We start from the raw sequence: 23305 nt of genomic DNA, 5'->3' as shown, positions 1-23305 counted from the left end.
AATAATAGGGTGATGTCACGAGTCAGCTCCTTACAATATACTGTTTGTTCACATGATACAATATTTTCACGATACGGTAAGTATTTTTAAGGCATATGATAAACAGTCACCAAAAGGGAGTTCATTAAGCAGAAAAGAGATATTCCCATTTTAACTCTTCCAAGATAAAAATACAGAATTATGTTGTTAGACATTACATACTGTCACACATTGTTCCATTTTTGTATTGCAATATATTGCGACAATATTGTTGCAGCCCTAGTAAATAACTCTATAAAAATTAGTCAAATAAGGATCTTGTTTTTATTTTATAATTGGCGCATTATTTTTGAAACATGACCCCGAGTGCTGAGCTCCCGCCAAGCCAGTCGCGCCGAAACAGAGTGAACTTATTATGATTATCACTGTAATCAGCAGGTAGCAGAAAATGATGCCATTTGAGGTGCTTTTGATTGAGTTGATGAGCGAGTCTTCGGCAAGAAGAACCACCATACAATCAGAAACCACCACAAAGTCTACCAAGAAAATATTTGAGAACATTCTTACGAACTTTAAGAATTTATTTATTAAATTTCTTAACTTCTTAAGAAAATGTTGTGAATTTGGCCCCTGGGTGGTTACCTACCACTTTAAAATCTGTCCTTCAATGTCTTTTTCACCCATTTTATCATCAGCCAGGCCAAAATTGTAAGTCGGATCACTTAGTAATAGCACACCTCCCCTCAACAAGCTGCATAATTTGATTTACACAGAAGAGATGCTGTAGCTTTTATGGCTTGTCGCTTTGTCTGGTTAGGACACGTTGTAATACTCGGATCTGGGGTTTGTTGAAATCCCTGAGCACAAGTGTATGCAATAAAAATAGTGATGCTTGACTTAACAAACATCATTAATATTCACAAACACAAAATATTAAAATATAAAACATACAACCAAGCCATGCGTGATAGTGAGAAGCTATGGTTTGCAATCACAAGAACATCCGTGTTTCTGAAGCTTCAAACAGGGCCATAAAGACAAAAACATCTGTCATCCTCCTCACTAGTGACCGCAGTATTCACTGACAGCCAAAAAGCCTTTAAAGCCGCTGCAACAATTCTTCATAAATTGGCTTGGCAGTCTATCTTCTGATCTCCAACTGGTTTCAGATTCTTTATTTTTGGATTAGATTTGCTACGCCACTTCTTCAATTAAAGGATAACTGTTGCTGATTTTCTGGAGTCGGAGAAAGAGAGAGAAAGAGACTCACAATCTGTTTCTCATTGAGGCCTCCACTGCTGTAGGTTGTGGCGAGGGTGGACGAACAGGCCTCGCTGTACCAGGGCACGTTGCCGTTCTGCGTGCTGCTGCTGATCGACAGCGTGTAGATGCTATTGGTGTAGCCGTCGCAGTTGCAGCTGTCCTTCTCTCGGCCGCCATTCCCCGAAGCCCACACAAAGATGGAGCCCCGTCCTCCGCGGCCCTAGAATTTGGGAGAAGAAACACAGTCAGTCAAAATTGCTGGCATCTCTGTTCATGCAAGCCCAATCTAATGCCGTTAAGACGTTGAGAGCCAGATGCGAGCGCTGTGCTGCAAAGTCTGAAACGGGAGAATTACCCATGACAGTGCTCAAAACAACTGGATAATATTTGTGATGAGTGGAGTTTGGAAAGGATTGTCTCCCAGAAAGGATTTTCAAAGTGTCATGGACTATTGAAGCACTATCATGGTTTCGATTGCTGGGCCAGATGCTTTTAAAAGGACCTTGTGGGATGGCGCTAATGTTCGCAAGTCATTAATCATGCATGTTTATTTTCAGGCACAAATGAAAGACGCAAACAGCACCAGGCTTTTGCGGTCTACTTCTCAGATGAAGCGCAGTAATGCAACAGCAAACTGTCAGAACCGATAATGAGCTCGTGAAAAATACACGCATCGCATTAACGAGGCATGTTTGAATAACCGCGTGACTTTCATTTCACCATGTCGCCATAAGGAAAGGCTAACAGTGCAAATAATTTGAGTCAGATGCTGTTTGCTTGTTACGTTTGATCGTTGCTTTTTTTATACGGTGCTTTACTGTACCTTACAAATTTGAACAATGCACCAAATAAAATAGCCTGCTGAGAAAGTCTGCAGTGCAAAGTTTGGCTGCGTCTTTGAGAGTTCACTCTCTGTTACAGCACACACCTGCTTGATTGTGGGCATCTATTCAGCGAGGCTGTTTACACAGACCAGAGCCCCATTTGCATTGGCCTTCTCCACGCAACATGGATCTTGTTTCCCAAACAAATCTGACTGCTGGCACGTGTGAACGCTCATGATGTGGACACCAGAAACAATGGCTAGAAAATATGGATAGGGAAAAGTTCAAGCTTATTTTTTATTTTTTGGTCCTTGTCACTTATTTAGAGGAACAGTGACAGGGAAATTCTTACTGCTCTCACCATCTGTTCTTTTAAAAGAACAACCCAACATAATTCAGTAATTTTAATGTGATCACTCACATTTGGAACCAATTATGCACAAAGCATCTATGCTACAGATCTAATAAATAAACTAAATCAAATAAATACCTATTATTATTAGTGCTGTCAAACAATTAATCGCATTCAAAATAATTTAAAGTTTTTGTTTACATGTGTGTGTGTGTACTGTGTATATTTATTATGTATATAAACACATGCATGTATATATTTAAGAAAAATATGTAGTGTTTATATATTAAATATATTTATGTATAATATAAAATATAAGAATATAAATATATAAATATATATACACATGTAAATATTTTAAATATATATATACTCTATGTGTGTTTATATACATAATAAATATACACAGTACACATACATACATATATTATGTAAACAAAAACTTTTATTTTGGATGTGATTAATCGCGATTAATTGTTTGACAGCACTAATTATTATTCATTGAATGAATTTAACGAATCACAGTTTTTGATAATGGATAATCAAACATACTGTAAACGGAGAAAACAAACAATAACAGTGATATTGTTAAAATAAATAGCATAGTTGTGGTTAAGAGTGCTTGCACATTACTGAAATAAAATTAACTGATATAAAAAAAAAAAACGTATTTAATTTAAGCTAGTAGTCAAGACAACATTTCTGATTTTCATTTAGTTTACTTTCATTTAGTTTATTTTAGTTTATTAAGTATACTAAAATAGAAAATACAAAATAATGCATTCAAAACTATAACAGTATATCAATGATACAGTATCACTTTATATTAAGCGGCCTTAACTACTATGCACTTACATTTAAAATAATCAAAAAACAACAGCAGCAGCAAGAACAACAAAAAAACTCCAGAGAAATTTGTAATAATATTTTCTTTTGCTCCACAGAAGCAAGTAAGCCATACAGATTTGGGGCAACATGAGGGTGAGCAAATGATGACAGAATTTTCAATATTAGGATGAACTATTCCTTTAAGTGATGAAAGTGGTCTTGCGTACTTAATCGCCTCTCAGAATCTTTCTATAAAAGGTCTGCTCCTATAAAATCCATCCACGACACACTGCGGTAGGTAGCGTCTTGGCACGGCTCTCCTGCATTGTCCTTTAGCTGGGCCTCAGCCAGTTTTACAACCCCAGAGCACGGTCATGTGTGAGTGAAGGGCTGAAACGAATGCGGTTCCGTTACCCCGCGCATGATAGCAGTTTAGCTCAAATGGCGTTAAGTAATTAGGTATTAAGAATGTCAATACTGTTCACGCTCTGGAAAATCCACATGAAGATATCTCTGTGAAAATTGCTATTTAATGTGACATTTAAATTAAACATACTTCGCTCTGACTAGTAAGTGCTTTTATGACTCAAGGCACTCGCAAATGAAGTGTGCCAAAATCAAATACAGAGCATCCCTTCCACAGCCCCCCTGACATCGCTAACTTCAAAGCAAATAAGAAAAATCCACTTAATTCATTTGACCTGCAAATTTCTGCCCTCTTAAATGCCGCTGCTGGTAAAAGTTCAAGGTTAAGAGAGGCAAATTTAGACCATCTCAGCACAAGAATATCAATGAAAACAAGTCTACTGTTTGTGGCACAGACCAACTGATGCAGATGATGGCAGGAAACAGCAAAAATAGCCCACGAGTCACAGAAGCAATTGTACATGTCATGGAAAACAGGACCTCTTTGCTGCTCTTTTTGAAATGGGTTTTATGTTGACATTCACAGCGCAAAACTTCCTCTCCGGTCCACCCGAGTGAAAAATTTAGGCTTCGATATGGCGTCATGCTCTGGTACCTGGGTATCGATGCTAAATCAAAACCATAGGCAATAAATAAACAGCCTCAAATGACTAATGCCAGAAAACGTCACACTAATTATACAGCATCAGTATATGTAACACACACTGGGGAAAGATTCATTATTCACAATGAATTTATAATTTCTGTAATTAATGCATTAAGTCCCTTTTAAAGGAAGTAAAAATATACAGTATATATATATATATATACACAAAAACAAATTAAACCGAAATGTCTTTAATGCATTAACCCAATTTAACGTTTTAAAACATTAGCTGTTTAATACATTTAATAATCTCACATGTGGTCCAACTACGCTGGCATGTAAATTTAGCCAATGATAATACACCATTTAAATATACATATCATTTAGATAAGTCTTAAGGCCTGTTCACACCAAGAACGGCAGTTATAAAGATAACTGTAACTACATTAGCGTCCACACCAATGCGCAATAATGTTCTGTTTATTAAGTGCACACTGCTATGTCATCTGGCACTTTAAATGCTCACGTTCTTTAAAATAGAATAGATTCTAATGTTTTAATTTTTCATCAGCAGGAAAAAATTTATTTGGAAGTGATTCCAAAGATGTTGTTCCTCTGTGCTGTTATAGTTGTGGTGTGGACTTTTAAAGCAATATTGTTACTGTTATCATTATAGTTATCGTCCTTGGTGTGAACAGGCCTTTAAAGTTACAGTAATGCAGCCCAATAAATTCTAATGGGCATAGAGAGGGAGGAAAATTCTTTGACAAGAAATATAAATTATGAAAAGGAATATAAATAGCCTTCCAGGGAACAATAAAATGAACCAAAAGTGCAGAATATAGCCCCTTTCAGCACCACAAGGAATATTTCTTCTTACATTAGCTAAATGACAAAGTAGTGCAATAAGTTCAGATTAGAAAAGCCAAACCTCCATTACGCCGCGTAGGAAAGCCTCTTTGGCCAGCTTTGCAGGTCCGTCCACCGTTTTGCCGTCGTCTTCGGGTCCCCAGCTGGCGCTGTAGATGTCGATGTGCTGTGGGTTGAGACTGAGGGACTGAGCTTCCACCACATCAGTGACCTCTCCATCCAACATGCGCACACCTGTAAAACACAAAACATAAAACACATTAGAGCATGGGACAGAGAGCAAATCACACACAAATATACTGTACCTGTAAATGCTACATCTTACATTACCTCCAAACTGCAGCCCGATTATTTAATGCCTGTATTTAGATGAGATAGTAAACTGGTAAGATTCACTGTCCATTACAAGCACTTTACGTTCAGAGAGAGTGAGAAAAAAATAGGATAGTAGGGGAAAAATGGTAGGGGAAAAATTCATCAATCAATCAAGCTGTTGAGCTTGGCACTGGAAAGCATGGAGAGGGATGCAATCAGATTGCGTGATTTTTTTTTTCAGTAAATGATTCAATATTATCCAGATTTACTGTGATATTTGTAGAAATGGAGAATTCAGATAGAAATGCCAAAATGTCTGTGTCTGATACTGTATGTCATCGAAAGCTACATTTAATACTGGGCTAAGAAATGTGTGATGAGAGGTTCTTCAGAGTTTAAATAAGTGCTTAATAACTTTAACAAAAAAAAAAATAAGACAGCATCATTTTGTTTCCATGAAAAAAAGCATGTTTTTTTAATTAGTATTTATCTGCAACCATTTATTTGAAATAGATTATTTGTTGGAACATTATAAATGTCTTATTGATCAATATTTTGATCAATACTTTTGATCAATTTAACGTGTCTTTGCGGAATAAAAGTAACATTTTCTTTAAAAAAAAAAACAAAAAAAAAACTTTTGAACTGTAGTCTACATACTGCAATTTACATGTCATAAATATAAAAATATAAATAAATATTTAATGAAACAAAATATAAATATAACAATAATATAAATATACTATAAATAAATATATAAAATACTCAAAACTGGTGCTTTACTTTAAACATTGCATAAACTCTAAACAAATTTTCATTATATTTTCAGTCATCTTTAAATGTGTATATTAATATAAATACTATAAACCAAAACTTAAAAACAATACTAGAGCTGTGACATTTAAATACTAGCCTGTCAAATATTTAATTAGCCACCCACCACCAGAATCTATATTTTCTTTGAGAAGTATATAGATTATATAGAGTATATAGATTACCACTGTGGGAGCGATATAACGTACCTAACATACAGAAAGGCTGTATAGAAAGCAGCCTCTATGAACAACCCCACTAAAAATCCCATATGATAGAGATCTTTCTTGTTTGCTAAATATTTAACATCTAATGCTCACATATAACTTGCAGCATGAAAGGGATGAGGTGCACAGACAGACAGGGCTGCATATAAAAGTTCCTTTCAAAGGAAAAAGATGAGTGCATGCGCGTTCATGTTCGAATTTGGAGTTCATTCAAAGGTGAGAAGTGGCTACATTCTTCTCTTTCAAACATCTTTTTACATACGCTTCACAACAGAGGAGACCATCTTATCTTTTTCCACTACCCTGTACAAAAGAGAATCTTAAACCGAATTGGGGGTTTGGGAACGAGCCAGAGTGTTTAGTCCAAAATGTCAAAGGTGTTGAGTTATTGAGATCCCGGCATCAGAATGTTATCTCAGCCTTGGGTAAAAAAGAGAGCACATTCTGCCAAGAGCTCTTAGATTTTAAAGTGGTAAAAAGATGAGAAATCAGAGTCAAACATCTTCAAAACAATATGAATCACTTCTTTGATACACAAGGGGGCGAGGTTACTCAAGGCTGCCCTCATACGGGTTAGTGCAAATAAACAAAAGTTCAGTCGTTTCAGGTTTTCCAAAGCAATCCGAGAGCATTGGTGCAGACAGTACTGCAAACAAACCCACAACTACAGGAAAATACAGCACTACATCTTGGAAAGGCTTAATGTTTTTATCCCATATCTACATTCCAAAAGTCCCAAATATCCCTGTAGGACAAAGAGAAAGCTGGCTATGATTACTTTCCAGGAAATGAGAAAGGCATGACAGATATAAACGGCTGCACTGTGGTAACAAAAGACGGGATTTTTTTATTCAGGCTCTAGTAAATACAAATAATCTACCTCCCCTCAAAAACGCAACAAGAAACCTCAGTTTTATTTGTTATAAAGCAATTTCCAACAATGGACTCTACTGTTTCCTCCAACCAAGTCTTCCAAACCAATATTCTGGCTTAATGAGTCCTGGCAGAGGAATTAACCGTGTTGTGTGCCATCTCTGCTAGCGTGCTGCCATCTCCTCGTTGAGCTTTCCTGCAGTAGAAGGCACTGCCTGCCAGTTTGGGTCGACATTACAGCTCAGCTGTCCAAAAACCTTCAGTTCTCTCTGTCCCCATACTACCCCTAAAGGAGTAGTATCTGCTGCTTATTAAGCACAGATTTCCCCCTGGATTCAAGGTGAAATGGGCACAGCAAGGCTACTTACCCTCCACTGCTTCTCATTAGGAGGCTAATTCAAAAACAGCTGCTTTAGAGAGCAACAAAGGCAGAGCCGACAAAAGAGAAATGGACTTTACCCATAATGCATTATCCATCTGCGTAAAAGGGAAGATTTGAAATGTAGCACACATTTAGTGTCTGCAGAAAATGCACAACCCAAATAAAATTAAATAAATAAATAAAAATAGATTCAACAGAGCCCACGCAAAGTCTCTATAATATTTTGGTCCCGGATTCATGAAAAGCTTAAAGCAGTTCAGAAGTTTCTAACAATTTTCCTAAGTGGATTATTTTGTTTTAATTCTAAAGTGGCATTCACTTTAATAAATGTAATTTCCAAAAAGAGAAACAACAGTATGGTACATTTAAATATACAGGAATAAGTGGAAACAAGATAATGCAAAAGACACCAAAGATACATATCCCTAATATGTAAAATACTATAAATAAAGTCAAGTGAATAGACCACAGTGGTTGTTCATGAAGACATTAAACAAAAAATTTAGAAATTCTGAATAATTTCTTAAGAACCTTTAAAAAAATAACTTTGGCGATTTGGACATCTGCAAGTTCTGATGTTATTATCGTAATAATCATAAGTGCACACTGTTTTTGTTTTTTTTTGTTTTTTTTTATGTGCCGAATATTTTAAATAGTTCTTTTTGAAAAGCCTATCTCACGATGGAGTTCTCTGTTGCATTCACTGACTGATCAATGACCAATCACTGTCATTTATCATTACGCTATCAATCAATGGTGTCACTTCAGAGTACTCATGCACATCCCTAGTAATAGTAATATGTATTATCTAGTGTTGTAACTTAACTGCTATTTTATTCTTATTTTCTGACTTAAGAATAAAGTTAAGTAGAATTTTATTCTTAAAAATTATTTATGAATCCAGCCCTGTCCCTAGATATGGTTAGTATACAGGTCTTTTTGCCCATATTTATCACACAAATTGCATCATAAATTCAAATGCATCAAAAAATAACAGAACTCCTCTACTCAAAAAGTCGCATGATTTAACATATCGCTCATGCACGTAACACAAACAAGTGCTGGGTGACTTGTGTGTTGCAGTTTAATACCTATGGTTAGGGATTTCAGCAAACCACTAAGTATGAGCACTAGTAATAACAGTGATGCTTGCCTTGGCAAACACCACTAATAACAATCACTAGCATGAATGATAAATTGGAAAAAACACACAAGGTAAAAAAAAACAAAAAACCCTGGGTGTCATTAAAAGCAATTTCCCTTGGAACAGACCACAACGTAAATGTTGTCTGATTAGTCGGTTCTTGAAAATGTTACTAATGGCTGTGGATGTGTAGAGCCAGGGTGACCTCATAATACACGTTATATAACATAACATAAATATATTACATAATCATCTATTCTGTAGTAGTGGTGAAGTGGTGTAGTATTAGTGGTGAAGTTAAAGAGTTAAATCGCCCAAAATGAAAATTCTGTCATTATGTATTCACTCTCATGCTGTTTCAAACCAATATGATTTTTATTTTCTTCCAAGAAACACTATAAGTCTTCTGCAGTCAAACGATGGCTTTGAGGTAGAACAGATCTCAAATCTTACTTTAAGCAGTTATCGCATTGGAAAAGAGCAGCCATAAATTCTGCTTAACATCTCCTTGTGTTCAACCAAAGAATAAAAGTCAAACAGTATTTCGAACAACATAAGGGTGAATAAATAATGACAATTTGCATGTTTTGGTGAGTTTTCCCTTTAAGGTGAAACATTATACCTTATTGCTAATCTAAATAGCTAAGATTCAACTATAGGCAGATGGCTAACAGTTCTTGGAGACGATTTAGAAACAAACCATTATTAATAACATTTATCGCATGTCCTGTGAAGTCCAAGACCGTAGACAGCAGGCAGCGTAGAGAAGAGTAATGAAACAAAATCTGCACTGAACAGGATAAAAGCACCTCAGCCAATTAAAGGGATTACATATGCTTGCGTCCAAATCTTTGGCTCACAGGGACCTATGCTGGAGCCTGTGATAACTGTCCCACTTGAGCTCATGAAGCCATTGCTAATGGAGTTCCTCTTTCAAAGTGCTCTCGGTACAGAAGAGTTCTCATATGGTTTAACACACAGAGACAAGAGCTAATCTGATGCTTCACAGAGGTGTTTTGCAATTCAAATGTTGGAATGGACGGGGTGTGCGCTGATAGAATAGACTGTACGTGATGAAACATGGAAAATGTGAGTTAAATATGCCAACTCACCTCCGATCTTTGCATTATAGGCCACTCCGACACCACAGATGCCATTGTTGGCAACAGCAGCAACCTCTCCAGCACAACGTGTCCCATGTCTTCAAAAGAGAAAAAAAAAACAAGAGAAAGAGAGATTGAATGAACATTTTTGACACTTTTGAAACATCTGTATGATAGACAGCTGGCAACAGGATGAAACTACAGAGCTGATGACGAGGGGCAGGCATAAAGATCGCCCCGATCCTCATTCACAGCAGGTGACTGAAGCCTCTCATCCTGCAGAGCTCTTTTGCATGTGTGAAGAGCTCCTACTCAGTCCTGCTGTAAAACAGGCAGCTATCTGTTAAATATGACAGCAGGTGACACACTGATAACCGTGGCCTTTGGAAATAAGATTACAGCCTGTGACAATGTGCAAATGCAACTTGCTGTATGCATTTAATCAAAATTAATGAGGACCAAAGGCAAGGAACCAGCTAACCAGCAAGTGCATTTAAATTTTATTATTGGCATTTTTACCTCTTTGCCACATAGCAGAAATATATATCTTAATCTTGTTTGCACTGTAGCTCCAACTAAATATTCTTTTTTTTTTTTTTGTCAGTATTAACAAATATATGCACACTTATTGCACCACATGCAAACATCTGAGACAGCAATGGATTCAAGGGTAAATCCACAGCGTCTGTGTCACAATAATCTTCTGGGTCAGCAGACGTACAAAAGCCAAAAGAGCAATGGAGGCTAAACATGGAGTTAAACAGCACAGAGGAAGGATCAGTGAAATCCCAGGAGAACCCCTGTAGTCATCCGTCCATTCATAGGAAGCATGAGATCAGTGAGGATAATGTCTCAGATTTACTCAGTCCTACAATAAGGAGGATCATGGGACCTAGATTACATTAAAAAAGGAGGGGGTTTTATGGGAACCAAGCTTGCGGATTGTTAAAACAACAGGAGGGAGTTTGGGAGAACACTTGCAAGATTACGAAACTAAGTGTGTGAAAAAAAAAAACAAGAGATACACAACATGGAAGCTGTCATAATGAACAACTTTATCGTGAATCCTTTGTGGGACAAAATACGTGGCCCATCTTGATTGGGGTATATCAAGTTACATACAAATGAAAATAACAAATGTTTTTATTTCATATTTTAATTAACTACAAATTTTTAAAAAACTTTACATTACATAATTTATTTTTATTTTTATTTAACTATATATTTTATAATATTGTAAAAAATCGCATTAGAGATACACAGACTCAGGCTGACAATTTATATTAAACTTCACATAAACAAATTATTTTTATTTCACCTTTGTATTCAACTTTTTATACATTTACATTATACATTTTTTATTCTTTTTCAAAAAAAGCTTTACATTATTGCTTTTTATTTTAATTTGTATTTAACTTCAATCTGCCAGTCTCAAAATGTCACAATGTAATGAAGATAAATGTAGTAAATGTGCACCATTTGTCATCTGTTCAAGACGACACATGGGTGAGTTGAATATCTTAAATGAAAAACTAGTCCAGATGCTCCTCAACACATTTATCCAATGCAGATGACCTGGATGACAGAGAATCTGTGCAGATATATTGCGAGCATCTGCATTTATTCTTCCCAGTCCACTGACTGAACAGCAATGAACTGACAATCACCTGACTTGCTTATTCTAACCCAATTCAGACTAAAATGCAAGTCAATAAACTCATATCGATGTGTCTCCCACTGCCCCTCAACAAGATATAGATTTCAGAATCTTAAATTATCACTGTGGAACTTCTCAATTCTCAACCCACTACTGTTCTTGAGTAACTGTGAATTATTCTCAAAACGCAGTTCTTATGTACGTGATAATTGTACGTGACTGCATTCACATTCATGGGCTGTTATCGTGGCTGGATGGTTTAATACGGTTTGGTGAGACACCTTGCATTACCGTCCCCCATGCTGACTCACTTTGAAGCTAAACACATGCAGGTTTCTGATGTTGACAGTGAGATATTCCACTGCTGAGCTGTCTGAGAAATGTAAAGCAAGCCTGGACACATAAGAGGTTTGATTTCCATTTCATATTTACCTGCAGCACTTCTTTGCAGGAACGGCTGTATAGATTGAATCCAAATGTTAAAAGCAGGCCTAGATGGAATGTGCAGACTTATGCATTTCCTGCACTGATTTTTGGGGGGGACAAACATGAGCAAAATTCTGCTGAATGGTTTTAAACTGAACTGGGAGTAATACACTTTTATTGGCAGCTAAAAAGCTAAATAAAATTAGGCAAACTATCTCAAAAGAACATGAAATGTACAGGGTTTAAAAAGGGGCCATAGGAATTTATGTTTTTGAAAGAAATCTATTAAGCTCACCAAGCTTATTCTGTATGGTCATTTATTTGACCAAAAAATAAAGTAACAACAGTAATCTTGTGAAATTGTATTCATATATTTTAAAATGTAATTTAGTCCCGTGATGCAAAGCTGAATTTTCAGCATCATTCCTCCAGTCTTCAGTGTCACATGATCCTTCAGAAATCATTCTAATATCCTGATTTGCTGCTCAAGAAATATTTACTATTATCAATGTCGAAAACAGTTGTGCTACTTAATATTTTTGTGGAAACCATGATGGATGTGTTTAAAGGATTCTCTGATGAAAAAAGACATGTATTTTGAAATGAAAATCATTTGTAACATTATAAATGTCTTCACTGTCACTTTTGATCAATTTAATGCATCTTTGCTGAATAAAATTTTTAATGTCTTTAAAAAAAACAAGAATTATTTTACTTAAACTCTTCGCAAACTAACAAGAGATGATTTCAAGTCTTCAATTTAATGAAGATTAAACAAACAAAAAAAGTTTTTGGAATGTTTTAAATCCCAATCCACAAATATGAGCAAAAGTAATAGTGATGTTTGTTTTAGCAATTACTACTAGAAACATCAAGGAATGTGTTGTCCTCTGAATACCATGGGTACGGCATAAAAATAGCCAACAAGTCAATCAGCACTAACAGCAGATGAAAAATAAGAGCGTTTCTGCTTCACTTAACAGAGGAAAAGCAGTCTATGTAGGACGCACAGGACCATCTGCTTTCTCCAACACCACAGGCGTTGTACTGAGACACATTGTTTGGACCTTTATATAACCCTGACAGGACTCAAACCTGCAAACGCACTGCCCTTGACATACGGCTCAGTTCTTATAAGAACAGGATTATTCTGGGCTGGAACACTGTTTGGCATTCTCCTCCACTGGAAGTCATCCTAAAAGTTTGTAGGCGCAGCCAAGCAAACTATTCTTTCCATATGGAAGAGACAACAAGTTGAGAAAACTGGAGCTGTTTTTGAAAACTTTTGCTGGGAGGGCTTTGTTTGTAGTTCAACCAAAAATAACAAAAATGTCATCATTTACTCACCCTCATATCATTCCCAACCTGTATGACTTGATATTTTGATGACATTTGATTTCGAAAATGACATTTCAAAAAGTTATTTCATCCATTAAATGAATGACTTTCTTCCAAACATCTTCTTTTGTGTTTGGAACAAGAAGTGGGTGAGTAAATTATAATTTTGGGGTGAATTGCTCCTTTAAAGGAAAAGTTAACCCAAAAATAAAAATTGGCTGACAGTTTACTCATCCTCAGGCCATCCAAAATGTAAAGGAATTAGTTTCTTCATTGAAACAGATTTGGAGAAATTTAGCATTACATCATTTGCTCATCAATGGATCCTCTGCAGTGAATGGATGCCGTCAGAATGTGCAAAGAGCTGCTAGCAATACTCCACAAGTAATTCACAAGACTCCAGTCCATCAACTAAAGTCTTCTGAAGTGCAAAGCTGTGTGTTTGTAATAAACAAATTCATCATTAAGACGTTTTTCACTTTTATCCATAATATTGCTTTCTCCCATGGAAAAGTCTTCTCATCTGAATCAGAAGAGAAATGTGCACAGATCAAGCACCATTTACAATCGTTAGAATGCCTTGATGGATTTGTTTCTTACAAACACGCAGCTTTTTGGTTCACAAGATGTTAATTGATGGACTGGAGTGCTGTGGATTACTTATTGTGATGTTTTTATCAGCTGTTTGGACTCTCATTCTGACGGCACCCATTCACTGCAGAGGATCCACTGCTGAGCAACTGATGTAATGCTAGAAATTTTCCAAACCTGTTACAATGAATAAACAAACTACATCTCGGATGGTCTAGGGGTGAGTACATTTTCAACAAATGTTCACTTTTGGGTGAGCAATTCCTTTAACCATGTATCTGGTCTCCGACCTACGAATGTAAATTTGTAAAATGACTAAACGATCTCACTATGAACTGATTCAGACAACTGACAAGGATTCCTTACTAACTAAACAAAAGCTTCTACACGAGGCATATTCTTAGCTTCAACCCTCGCCATAGATCAGCACTTCATTTTAAACAGCATGATATGCAATGTTAATACGAGATTAATTTTAATGTAAACATTAAGATGTTAATAAATGTTTCCTGCTGAAAGATCAGCACTTGTTCTTCTTGAATTAGCAGACCCATGTTACACATGCTGAGTGTTTAATACATTCAATACAGACGTATTCATAACCATCTTCAAATTGGATTAGGCAGTATTCCAGCTGGCTTATTGGAGTCCCAGGAAAATAAATCCAGGGGAGCGCTTCAGTGTTTCAAGCTTGGGAGACAAACCAGGCGCAAGTCTAGAGACCGTCAAGCGGAATCTTCAACGGAAAGCTCACTTGCCTCTTGGAGTTATGATTTTATGGAAGAGCAGAGCTGTTCTGCTTGACTTAACACTACATATTTCTGTCTTCCCTCTCATATTGTGCCTGATGAATTAACAATGACGGGACAAGAAAATATACGGCCCGTTTTGAGCTGCTGCTAAGCAAAACTCACTTGACTGGCTAGTACAAACACATTAACTGTGGGAACTCTGTATGGGGGAACACTTCATCCTGCCTTTGTCTGAACAAAAGGCATTTCCAGATGGCAATTCTAACACGCCAAACAACACTGTGTGTTATGGTAACCTCTGATGTTTTATCAGCACACGTCTTAAGCTGATCTCGATCAGATTACACCCTGAGAGAACGGATCTCTAAAGCCGTGCCAAACTCCCATAAAGCCATGCACTGCTGAAGACAGCGATCTATAAAAGAGATGATTCCTGATACATGTTCATCTTTGCTATAACTGCTGAGCACTTTCAAGTGTAGTGGAAGACTTGATAATCACAATCTGTAACCGAATCAAAGCCAGCTGAAAATATATATATTTTTTTTTTTGTTTGTTTAAAAACATGGCAAGAGTCAACACAGAACTGCACATGAGAGTGATTAATGTATTAAGGTGCTTGGCATAGTCAACCGATATTTTCAATAAACAATGCTGATGCAGATATCTAGAGAGAAAGGTTGAATAAATAAATGCAACTGATTAAAAAAAAAAAAAGGATAAAAAATGAACACATTTAATCATGCTAAAAACATCTGTCTGCATGTGTTCATAGACCAGCTATTTAAAAAACAAAAAAAAAATGCAGACAAAACACCATGTGATTGATTTGATTAAAATTTTTAAATTGTTGTCTTATGCAAAAATGTACACAATATCTCAAAAATATCAGAAAACTATTTACAGGCTATTCACACTATCAGTTATGTTTTTCGGAGCAAAATTATGAAATTACAAAAAAACAGTAAGTGTTTTAGGAAAACGTACTGTTCAGAAATGAAAGTATGAAGAGAAAGGCATTTATGTGGCTTCAACACTTCTCGCCACAGCTCGAGTTTCTTCTAAAACACCACACTGACTCAACCTGCCCCACCTCTGTGGAAACACACTTAAGAATTCAAAATGCGTAATGCATTATTTAGTCACTTTATAACACAACCAAAGATTGATGGAGCACTGATAAACGGATGTTTTACAGAAAATCATTGAGAAAGGCACACTAGAATGCGCATACTATGCAAACACTAGGGCTGGGAGATACAGTAGATGTCAATATTTGTCTCCTTTCAAAGATATTTGACAAAAAATATCTAAAACATAAAAATATATCAGAATTTATAGTTTAGCTCTGAATCAGCTTAAGACGACATAAGTTCACCCAAATGTTTAATACAAAATTTAAAATAGATGAAAATATAGTTAACAATACGCGTTATGTTTTGCACAGTGTTTTTCACTAAATTAACACAAGAAACTTTATGCACCAATAAAGCAATACATAGCAGCCTAAAAATATATGTATCTACATATTTGTTTGCTCAGAGAACAAAGTGTGAATTGATTAATGGTACATTTTGAATTAATTTTGCTACTTATAACTGGTTGAATAAAAAATAAATAAAATAAAATCAATTGAAAAAATTTTTGTACAATAAATTGAAAATCTGTGGAATGATTTGAAGACTACAGTCCACAAACAATCACCACCAAATTGAACTGAACTTCAATTTGCAGTTCTCAAAGAAGAGTGGGCAAATATTGCAAAGTCTAGATGTGTGAAGACTGCAGTCCACAAACAGTCACCATCAAATGTAACTGACAATAGCAGTTCTGCAAAGAAGAGTGGGCAAATATTGCAAAGTCTAGATGTGCAAAGTTAGTAGAGACAAATCCCGACAGACTAAAGGCTGCAATAAAAGAAAAAGATGGTTCAACTCAGTGATTGACTGTGTCTGTGTTCATTTCAGGCTGCAAAGCAACAAAACGTGATTATTTTAAAAGGGCGGTGATTCATACCAACTGTGTGTGTGTGTGTCTGTTTGATGACTTGCAAATATTTTGTGGCCGATTATAAAAAAGAACAATTTTAAATGACAATTGATGATATATACACTATGCACTGATACACTATGCATTGATTTTATATTGTACAAATGCATATACATAAACACATATAGGTTGTGTTTATGTATATGCATTAGGTTGGTATACAACATATCGGTTTGTTACATTGTGTTCGAGAACTGAAAGTGTTACTAAACATTCCCTGCTACTGTTGCAAACCTGAAACCAGCTTTGAGGTTCTGTGGTAAAAGATGCAAGAACTAGATCAGTGCAACGGTAAAACGCCTATTTGGAGCGCAGCATGCTAGAATAGAAAGGAGTAAGGCGACAAAAAGAGATGGGTTTCTGAAGAAAAAAAATTGCGGATTCAAGGAGGGGAATTTCACAGCAGGGGTCAGAAGAAAACATGGCAGCTAAATAACGTGTAGGACGAGCAAAATTGCTACAGTTATTGAACTACTGCTACTAATGTATCGCCTGCTGTCTTTGCATTATCAGATAGAGATATTTTTACTGATCTTTAATGCTTTACAGTGACTAGGAAAGTGTTTTAGCGTTTCAAAATCATTTACGAAATGCTTTAAAAGTCAAACTTGATCACATTTCAACCAGTGCCAAAGATGTCATTTCATTAGTGCCCATTATACGAGTCATGCCAACATGGCAGGCGCTGTGGGGTACTTCCATTAGGGGAACACGGGACAGCCCCTCTAAAAACTACAAAGCCAAGCCATTAAGCCCAAGACCTTTGATTCATACCCACTCGTAACTATACGCTTTTCTGCCTGTCATCACAAATCATGGTTAGCCTCAAGATAAAAACGGCTCTTTGGCTGATATCCATCCCCCCCTCCCCCAAAAAAAGGACGAATAAGGAAAATCCCAATGTAAAATAAGGACAGACCAGAGTTCAACTCTTCATTAGATGATAACTTTCTGCCGTGCTGCTGAGTGATTTGCGATTGTAGCTCTGTGTAGCTCCGTTTTTCTGTTGGAGTATGACTAGTAAGTCAAATCTCAAATAACTGCCCTGATGCTATATAAATAAAGGTGACTTGACTTGACTTAATGGCTTCTCCTGTTATTGTCACTTGCACTGCTTGCCACATGTATAGTGTAGCTTTCTCTGTCAGTGCCGAGGGATTCACATATGATAAATGCAGGGAAACAGTAAGGCTGACAGAGAAGATTTCAGAACTAAAGACATGCATCCAAACTTTAATTGAGAATAGTAAGAATGTGAGGGCCTTAGATATGGCTTGGGATGTGACTAGCTTAGAGTGTCCCGTATATTGTTTGTTTCCGGTTGCAGAGTCCCCACAGCAGGGTGACTGTGAGGCGGCACAGTCACGGGACAAACACTGCTCTTCCGTTCTGATCAAAACATTAAACAGGTTCTCCCAATGACGCACCCACTGAGAAAGCTGATGAAAGTGCCCTAGTTATTGGCGATTATATTGTACGGAACGTGAAAATAGAGACACCAGCCACCATAGTCCAATGTTTACCGGGAACCAGAGTGCCTGACATCTTGGCAAATTTAAAAGTGCTGGCTAATGCTAATGTAAATTCAGTAAGATTGTTATTCACGTCGGCACTAATGATGTTCGACTTCACCAGCCAGAGATCACTAAACATAACATTAAAGAGGTTTGTGAACTTGCAAGTACGATATCAGACAGTAATATGCTCTGGTCCCCTCCCTGCTTACCGTGGTGATGAGATACATAGCAGACTGTCGTCACTCAATGGCTGGATGTCTAAGTGGTGCCCACAGAATAACATAGGTCTCATAGAAAATTGTGAACTTGAACTTCTTTACTTCCAAGATTGATAGTATTACAGAGGAAATTATAACCATGCAGCAGTCAGCTACAGTATTGCATCAGACAGTGCACTATAGATTCCCTGAGAAACAATTCCACAATTGTTGTTGGAATTGCATTGGCATGGTTCAAATAATTCTTATCTGACCGTCATCAATTCGTAGATGAATGAAATTCGTAGATGAATGTAGTGAATGAAGAAGTATCATATCGTTCACAAGTGCAGTATGTAGTACCGCAAGGCTCAGTACTGGGACCATTTCATTTCACACTTTAAATGCTACCCTTGGGAAACATCATCAGGAAACATGGTGTTAGCTTTCACTGTTATGCTGATGACACTCAGCTCTATATTTCTTCGCGGTCTGATGAAAAACATACCATTTTGCAAAACTAACAGAATGTGTAGAAAAATGGATGACTATTAATTTCCTACTGCTAAATTCTGAAAAAACATAGGTGTTAATTATCAGAACAAAAACCTCCACATGTAATAATCCAGAACACTGTCTAACACATGATGGCTGTGCTGTCAATTCTTCATCATCAGTTAGGAACCTCTGTGTGCTATTTGATAGCAATCTTTCTTTTGAAAGTCACATTTCTAGCATTTGTAAAACTGCATTTTCCATCTTAAAAATATATCTAAATTATCTACTATATCTAAATTTCAATGTCAAATGCAGAAACGTTAATTCATGCATTAGTTAGATTATTGTAATGCTTTATTGGGTGGTTGCTCTGCGCGCTTAATAAACAAACTCCAGCTGGTCCAAAATGCAGCAGCTTGAGTTCTTACTAGAACCAGGAAGTATGACCATATTTTCCCAGTTCTGTCAACCTGCACTGGCTCCCTATTAAACATCGTATACATTTTAATGCATTCTTAAATAATTAGCAAGAATGTATACATCGTATACATTCTTGCAAATTACTTATAAAGCCCTGAATGGTTTAGCTCCTCAGTACTTGAGCGAGATCTTATCGCATTATAGTCCTTCACATCCACTGCGATCTCAAAACTCTGGCCATTTGATAATACCTAGAATATCAAAATCAACTGCGGGCGGCAGATCCTTTTCCTATTTAGCGCCCAAACTCTGGAACAATCTACCTAACGTTGTTCGGGAGGCAGACACACACTCTGTCAGTTTAAATCTAGATAAAGACCCATCTCTTTAACCTGGCATACACATAACACATTACCACTTTTCTATATCTGTCTATAAATCTGTTAAAGGATTGTTAGGCTGCATTAATGAGGTCAACCGGAACCGGGAACACTTCCCATAACACCCGATGCTTGTTACATCATAAAGAATGGCATCTATGCTAATATTATTCTATTTTATTCTTATTCCGAGGTCACTGTAGCCACCCAGATACAGTCCGTATCCAGATCAGATGATCACTGTAGTCACCCAGATCCAGTCTGTATCCAGTCCAGATGGTGGATCAGCACCTAGAGACGACCTCTACATCCCTGATTGTCAGAGGAGAACAGGTCAACTAGACAAAACCTAGAGACAGATCCCCTGTGAAGACCACCAGACCATCGGCACAAGACCACGAAAGCCAGACAAGTCCTCTGCTCAATCTGACGTGTGTTGCAGTCTGGAATTAAACCCCATCATGTTGGTTTCATCTGGCTAGAGAAGAACTGGCCCCCTGACTGAGCCTGGTTTCTCCCAAGGCTTTTTTCTCAATTTCTGTCACCGATGGAGTTTTGGTTCCTTGCCACTGTCGCCTTTGGTTTGCTTATTTGGGGACACAATTTCTGGCAACATTGACTTGACTGCACAGACACTATTGGAAGAGAACTGAACTGAGCTGGATGATGGCATCACTGAACCAACGATGAACCAACATTAACTGATAAACTGACTGTTTTCTATTGTCCTCCTGCATTATCAGCACACATTTTTCCTGTTTTACACTGTAAAGATGCTTTGACACAATCTGTATTGTATAAAGCACTATATAAATAAAGGTGACTTGACTTGACAACAGAGTTTAGCTGTGATTGGTAGCCAAAAAATTGTCTTGTTTTGTAAAAGTTGATGGGTTTGATTCAGTTTGGAAGGGTGGTAATGAACGCATCTGAACGTATAAAGGAATACTTCACCCAAAGAAATAACCGTTCTGTCATCATTTGCTAACCTTCATGTCACTCAAAATTTTACGCTGTTATTTATTCTATGGAACACAAAAAAATACCATGTTTAAACAATCATCATAGATCTTTTCAATACAAAGACCACAAGTTCATAGTGACCACAGGCTGGATCAAAAAAACACTATGAAAGCATGAAAAAGCCATATATCTTAACTTTGGGTGATAATCAAAAGTTTATTTATTTATTTTATTTATTTATTTAGTCATTTAGCAGACGCTTTTATCCAAAGCGACTTACAAATGAGGACAATAAAAGCAGTCAAAAATATGGTGCAAGTTGGACATCAATTACAAAAAATAATGTAAAAGTTGAGAGCTATAGTGGAGGTGAAAATATCAATGAATAATTTTGTTATTTTTGGTTTGTCACAAAGCTCTAATATGGCTCACGAAGACCTGGAATATAGCGCTCAAGTTGTATGGAGTAATTTTATAGTGTTTTTTGGAGCTTGACAGCCTGAGGTCACTATTAACTGCAAAAGTTACCATTGAAAAGTTTGGGGTCAAACAAATGCAGCCTTGATAAACACCAGAAACTTGTACGGTATATATAGTCTAAGTCTTAATTCAGCCATTACCTGAATCTCCGCTGCAGCTCTCAAATAATATGTATAAATATATAAAAAAATAAAAAATAATAAATAAATAATATATAAAAAATATGGTGCAAGTTGGACATCAATTACAAAAAATAATGTAAAAGTTGAGAGCTGTAGTGGAGGTGAAAATATCAATGAATAATTTTGTTATTTTTGGTTTGTCACAAAGCTCTAATATGGCTACAGAAGACCTGGAATATAGCGCTCAAGTTGTATGGAGTAATTTTATAGTGTTTTTTGGAGCTTGACAGCCTGAGGTCACTATTAACTGCATCTATGTGAAGATTCTTTTTAAATTCTTTATCGTATTCTACAGGGAAAAAAAGTTTTGGAATGACATGACAATGACAGAATCGTAATTTTTGGGTGAAGTATAGCTTTGAAGTATCTCGCTCTCAACAGCATCATTTTTTCTTTACAATTCAACCTAATTCCTTGTTGATTTATATGAAGTAGGCCATAAAAATGGCCAGTGTTGTGGATGGCCATTACCAAGACAACAAACCAAAATCCATGGAGAGAACTAAATTCACAACACATCAATCACAGAGAAACTAATTTCCCAGCAGAACACACAACACAAAAAAACAGCCAGAGAAAGCTGCTGCCTACTGCTACAACCTGCATACTACAGTATTACATATTAATGAATTTAATTTACTGTAAAAATATGTTTTCGGCTGGAAGATATGACCCTACTGTAGGATATACGTGAAAAGAAAATAGCTGCAGTCGAGTAAGAACACCAGCTACGGTACATTTCAATCGCAGTCAGTGTGAATGGTCAATGAATGTCCCACAATATATATCAAGTAACTTCTTTTGTTGCATTTTTTGCATCTTTGCGGAGTAAATTCTTATAAACTACAGCATTTTTGTTCGAAAATTGGTATTAACTCATTTACATAGTAAACTGCATCTGGCCAAGTGTGACTGTGTGTAACACCATTAAATTTGTAAAAATGAATGATGAACGAAAATCATAATTGCAGATCGTGATTCTGAAAATGATAGCACTACCGTTTGCTCACTGGGTAGGCAAAAACCTCATTAGTAAAAGCACAAAAGTCCTGTCCAACACAAATGGACTACTGCAACGGCACTAATCACACTATATTACAGGCCGTGTATTCCTGCGCCCATCTCCACTCCGCAGGGGAAACCTTTGGCCCCTTTAAGTAAAGCAGTAAATGTATAGTAGTATTCATACTTCAGCTGGTTTTATGCCAGAAGTTTCATGCCTAGGCACAAAATACAGTGCTGGCTAAGATGGGAAAAACAAATAACAGTTTGAGCTGCAACGGCCCATAAATCACTGGGTTTGCTAAGGGGACCTAAACTAGGTTTGATTCTATTAAGCAAATTACAGTAAATGATGCATAGAGTACCTGTTATCATTGAGTTGGGTGTATCGAGGTTGAGGGTCTGGGTCGCCATCATTGACATCATAGCTAGCATCTGGATCCTGCAAATATATATATAAGGAACATTTAATGAAATTATTTTGTTTTGGGTTTTATGGCAAAGGTAATAGTCATTTACTCAAACTCACATAGTTCTGAATCAGATCTGGGTGTTTTTTTTCAATTCCATCATCCAATATGGACACGACGACGCCTTGTCCAGTGAAACCCTGCTTCCAGGCTTCCTTCACATTGAGGTCACGACGATCTTCATTGTACTGAATGGAGAATAAGAGAAAGAACAGATCAGCATAGAAGCCACTTCCCTTCTGCTAACTACTCCGCTGATGCAGAACATCAACATTTGTTTGAGGGTCATGTTTTGAGGATCATCTTTCACTTTTGAAGCTCACATCAGCTCTCTGATTCAAGGCTGCAGTCTGCCATTACCTCAATACCGCATGGCCTCCTGTTCTAGGCATGAAAGA

General features: G+C 36.8%; 1 protein-coding gene across 1 annotated transcript in view; it reads right to left on the bottom strand.

Annotated features, from left to right (window-relative positions):
* Window positions 1-23305, bottom strand: part of furina (furin (paired basic amino acid cleaving enzyme) a) — a 96491-nt gene that overhangs the window by 17474 nt on the left and 55712 nt on the right. The window contains exons 4-8 of the mRNA XM_016452244.1: window positions 22967-23095; window positions 22803-22879; window positions 9995-10083; window positions 5190-5362; window positions 1250-1462 (exon numbers count right to left, since the gene is read on the bottom strand). Coding sequence (XP_016307730.1) covers window positions 1250-1462; window positions 5190-5362; window positions 9995-10083; window positions 22803-22879; window positions 22967-23095 — 681 coding nt within the window. The remainder of the gene's footprint in view (window positions 1-1249; window positions 1463-5189; window positions 5363-9994; window positions 10084-22802; window positions 22880-22966; window positions 23096-23305) is intronic.

Source organism: Sinocyclocheilus anshuiensis, unplaced genomic scaffold (genome assembly GCF_001515605.1).
Source record: "Sinocyclocheilus anshuiensis isolate Anshui unplaced genomic scaffold, SAMN03320099.WGS_v1.1 scaffold579, whole genome shotgun sequence".
Lineage (NCBI taxonomy): Eukaryota > Metazoa > Chordata > Actinopteri > Cypriniformes > Cyprinidae > Sinocyclocheilus > Sinocyclocheilus anshuiensis.
The sequence above is the reverse complement of the archived record's forward strand: the minus strand, read 5'-3'. Positions and strand labels throughout refer to the sequence as shown.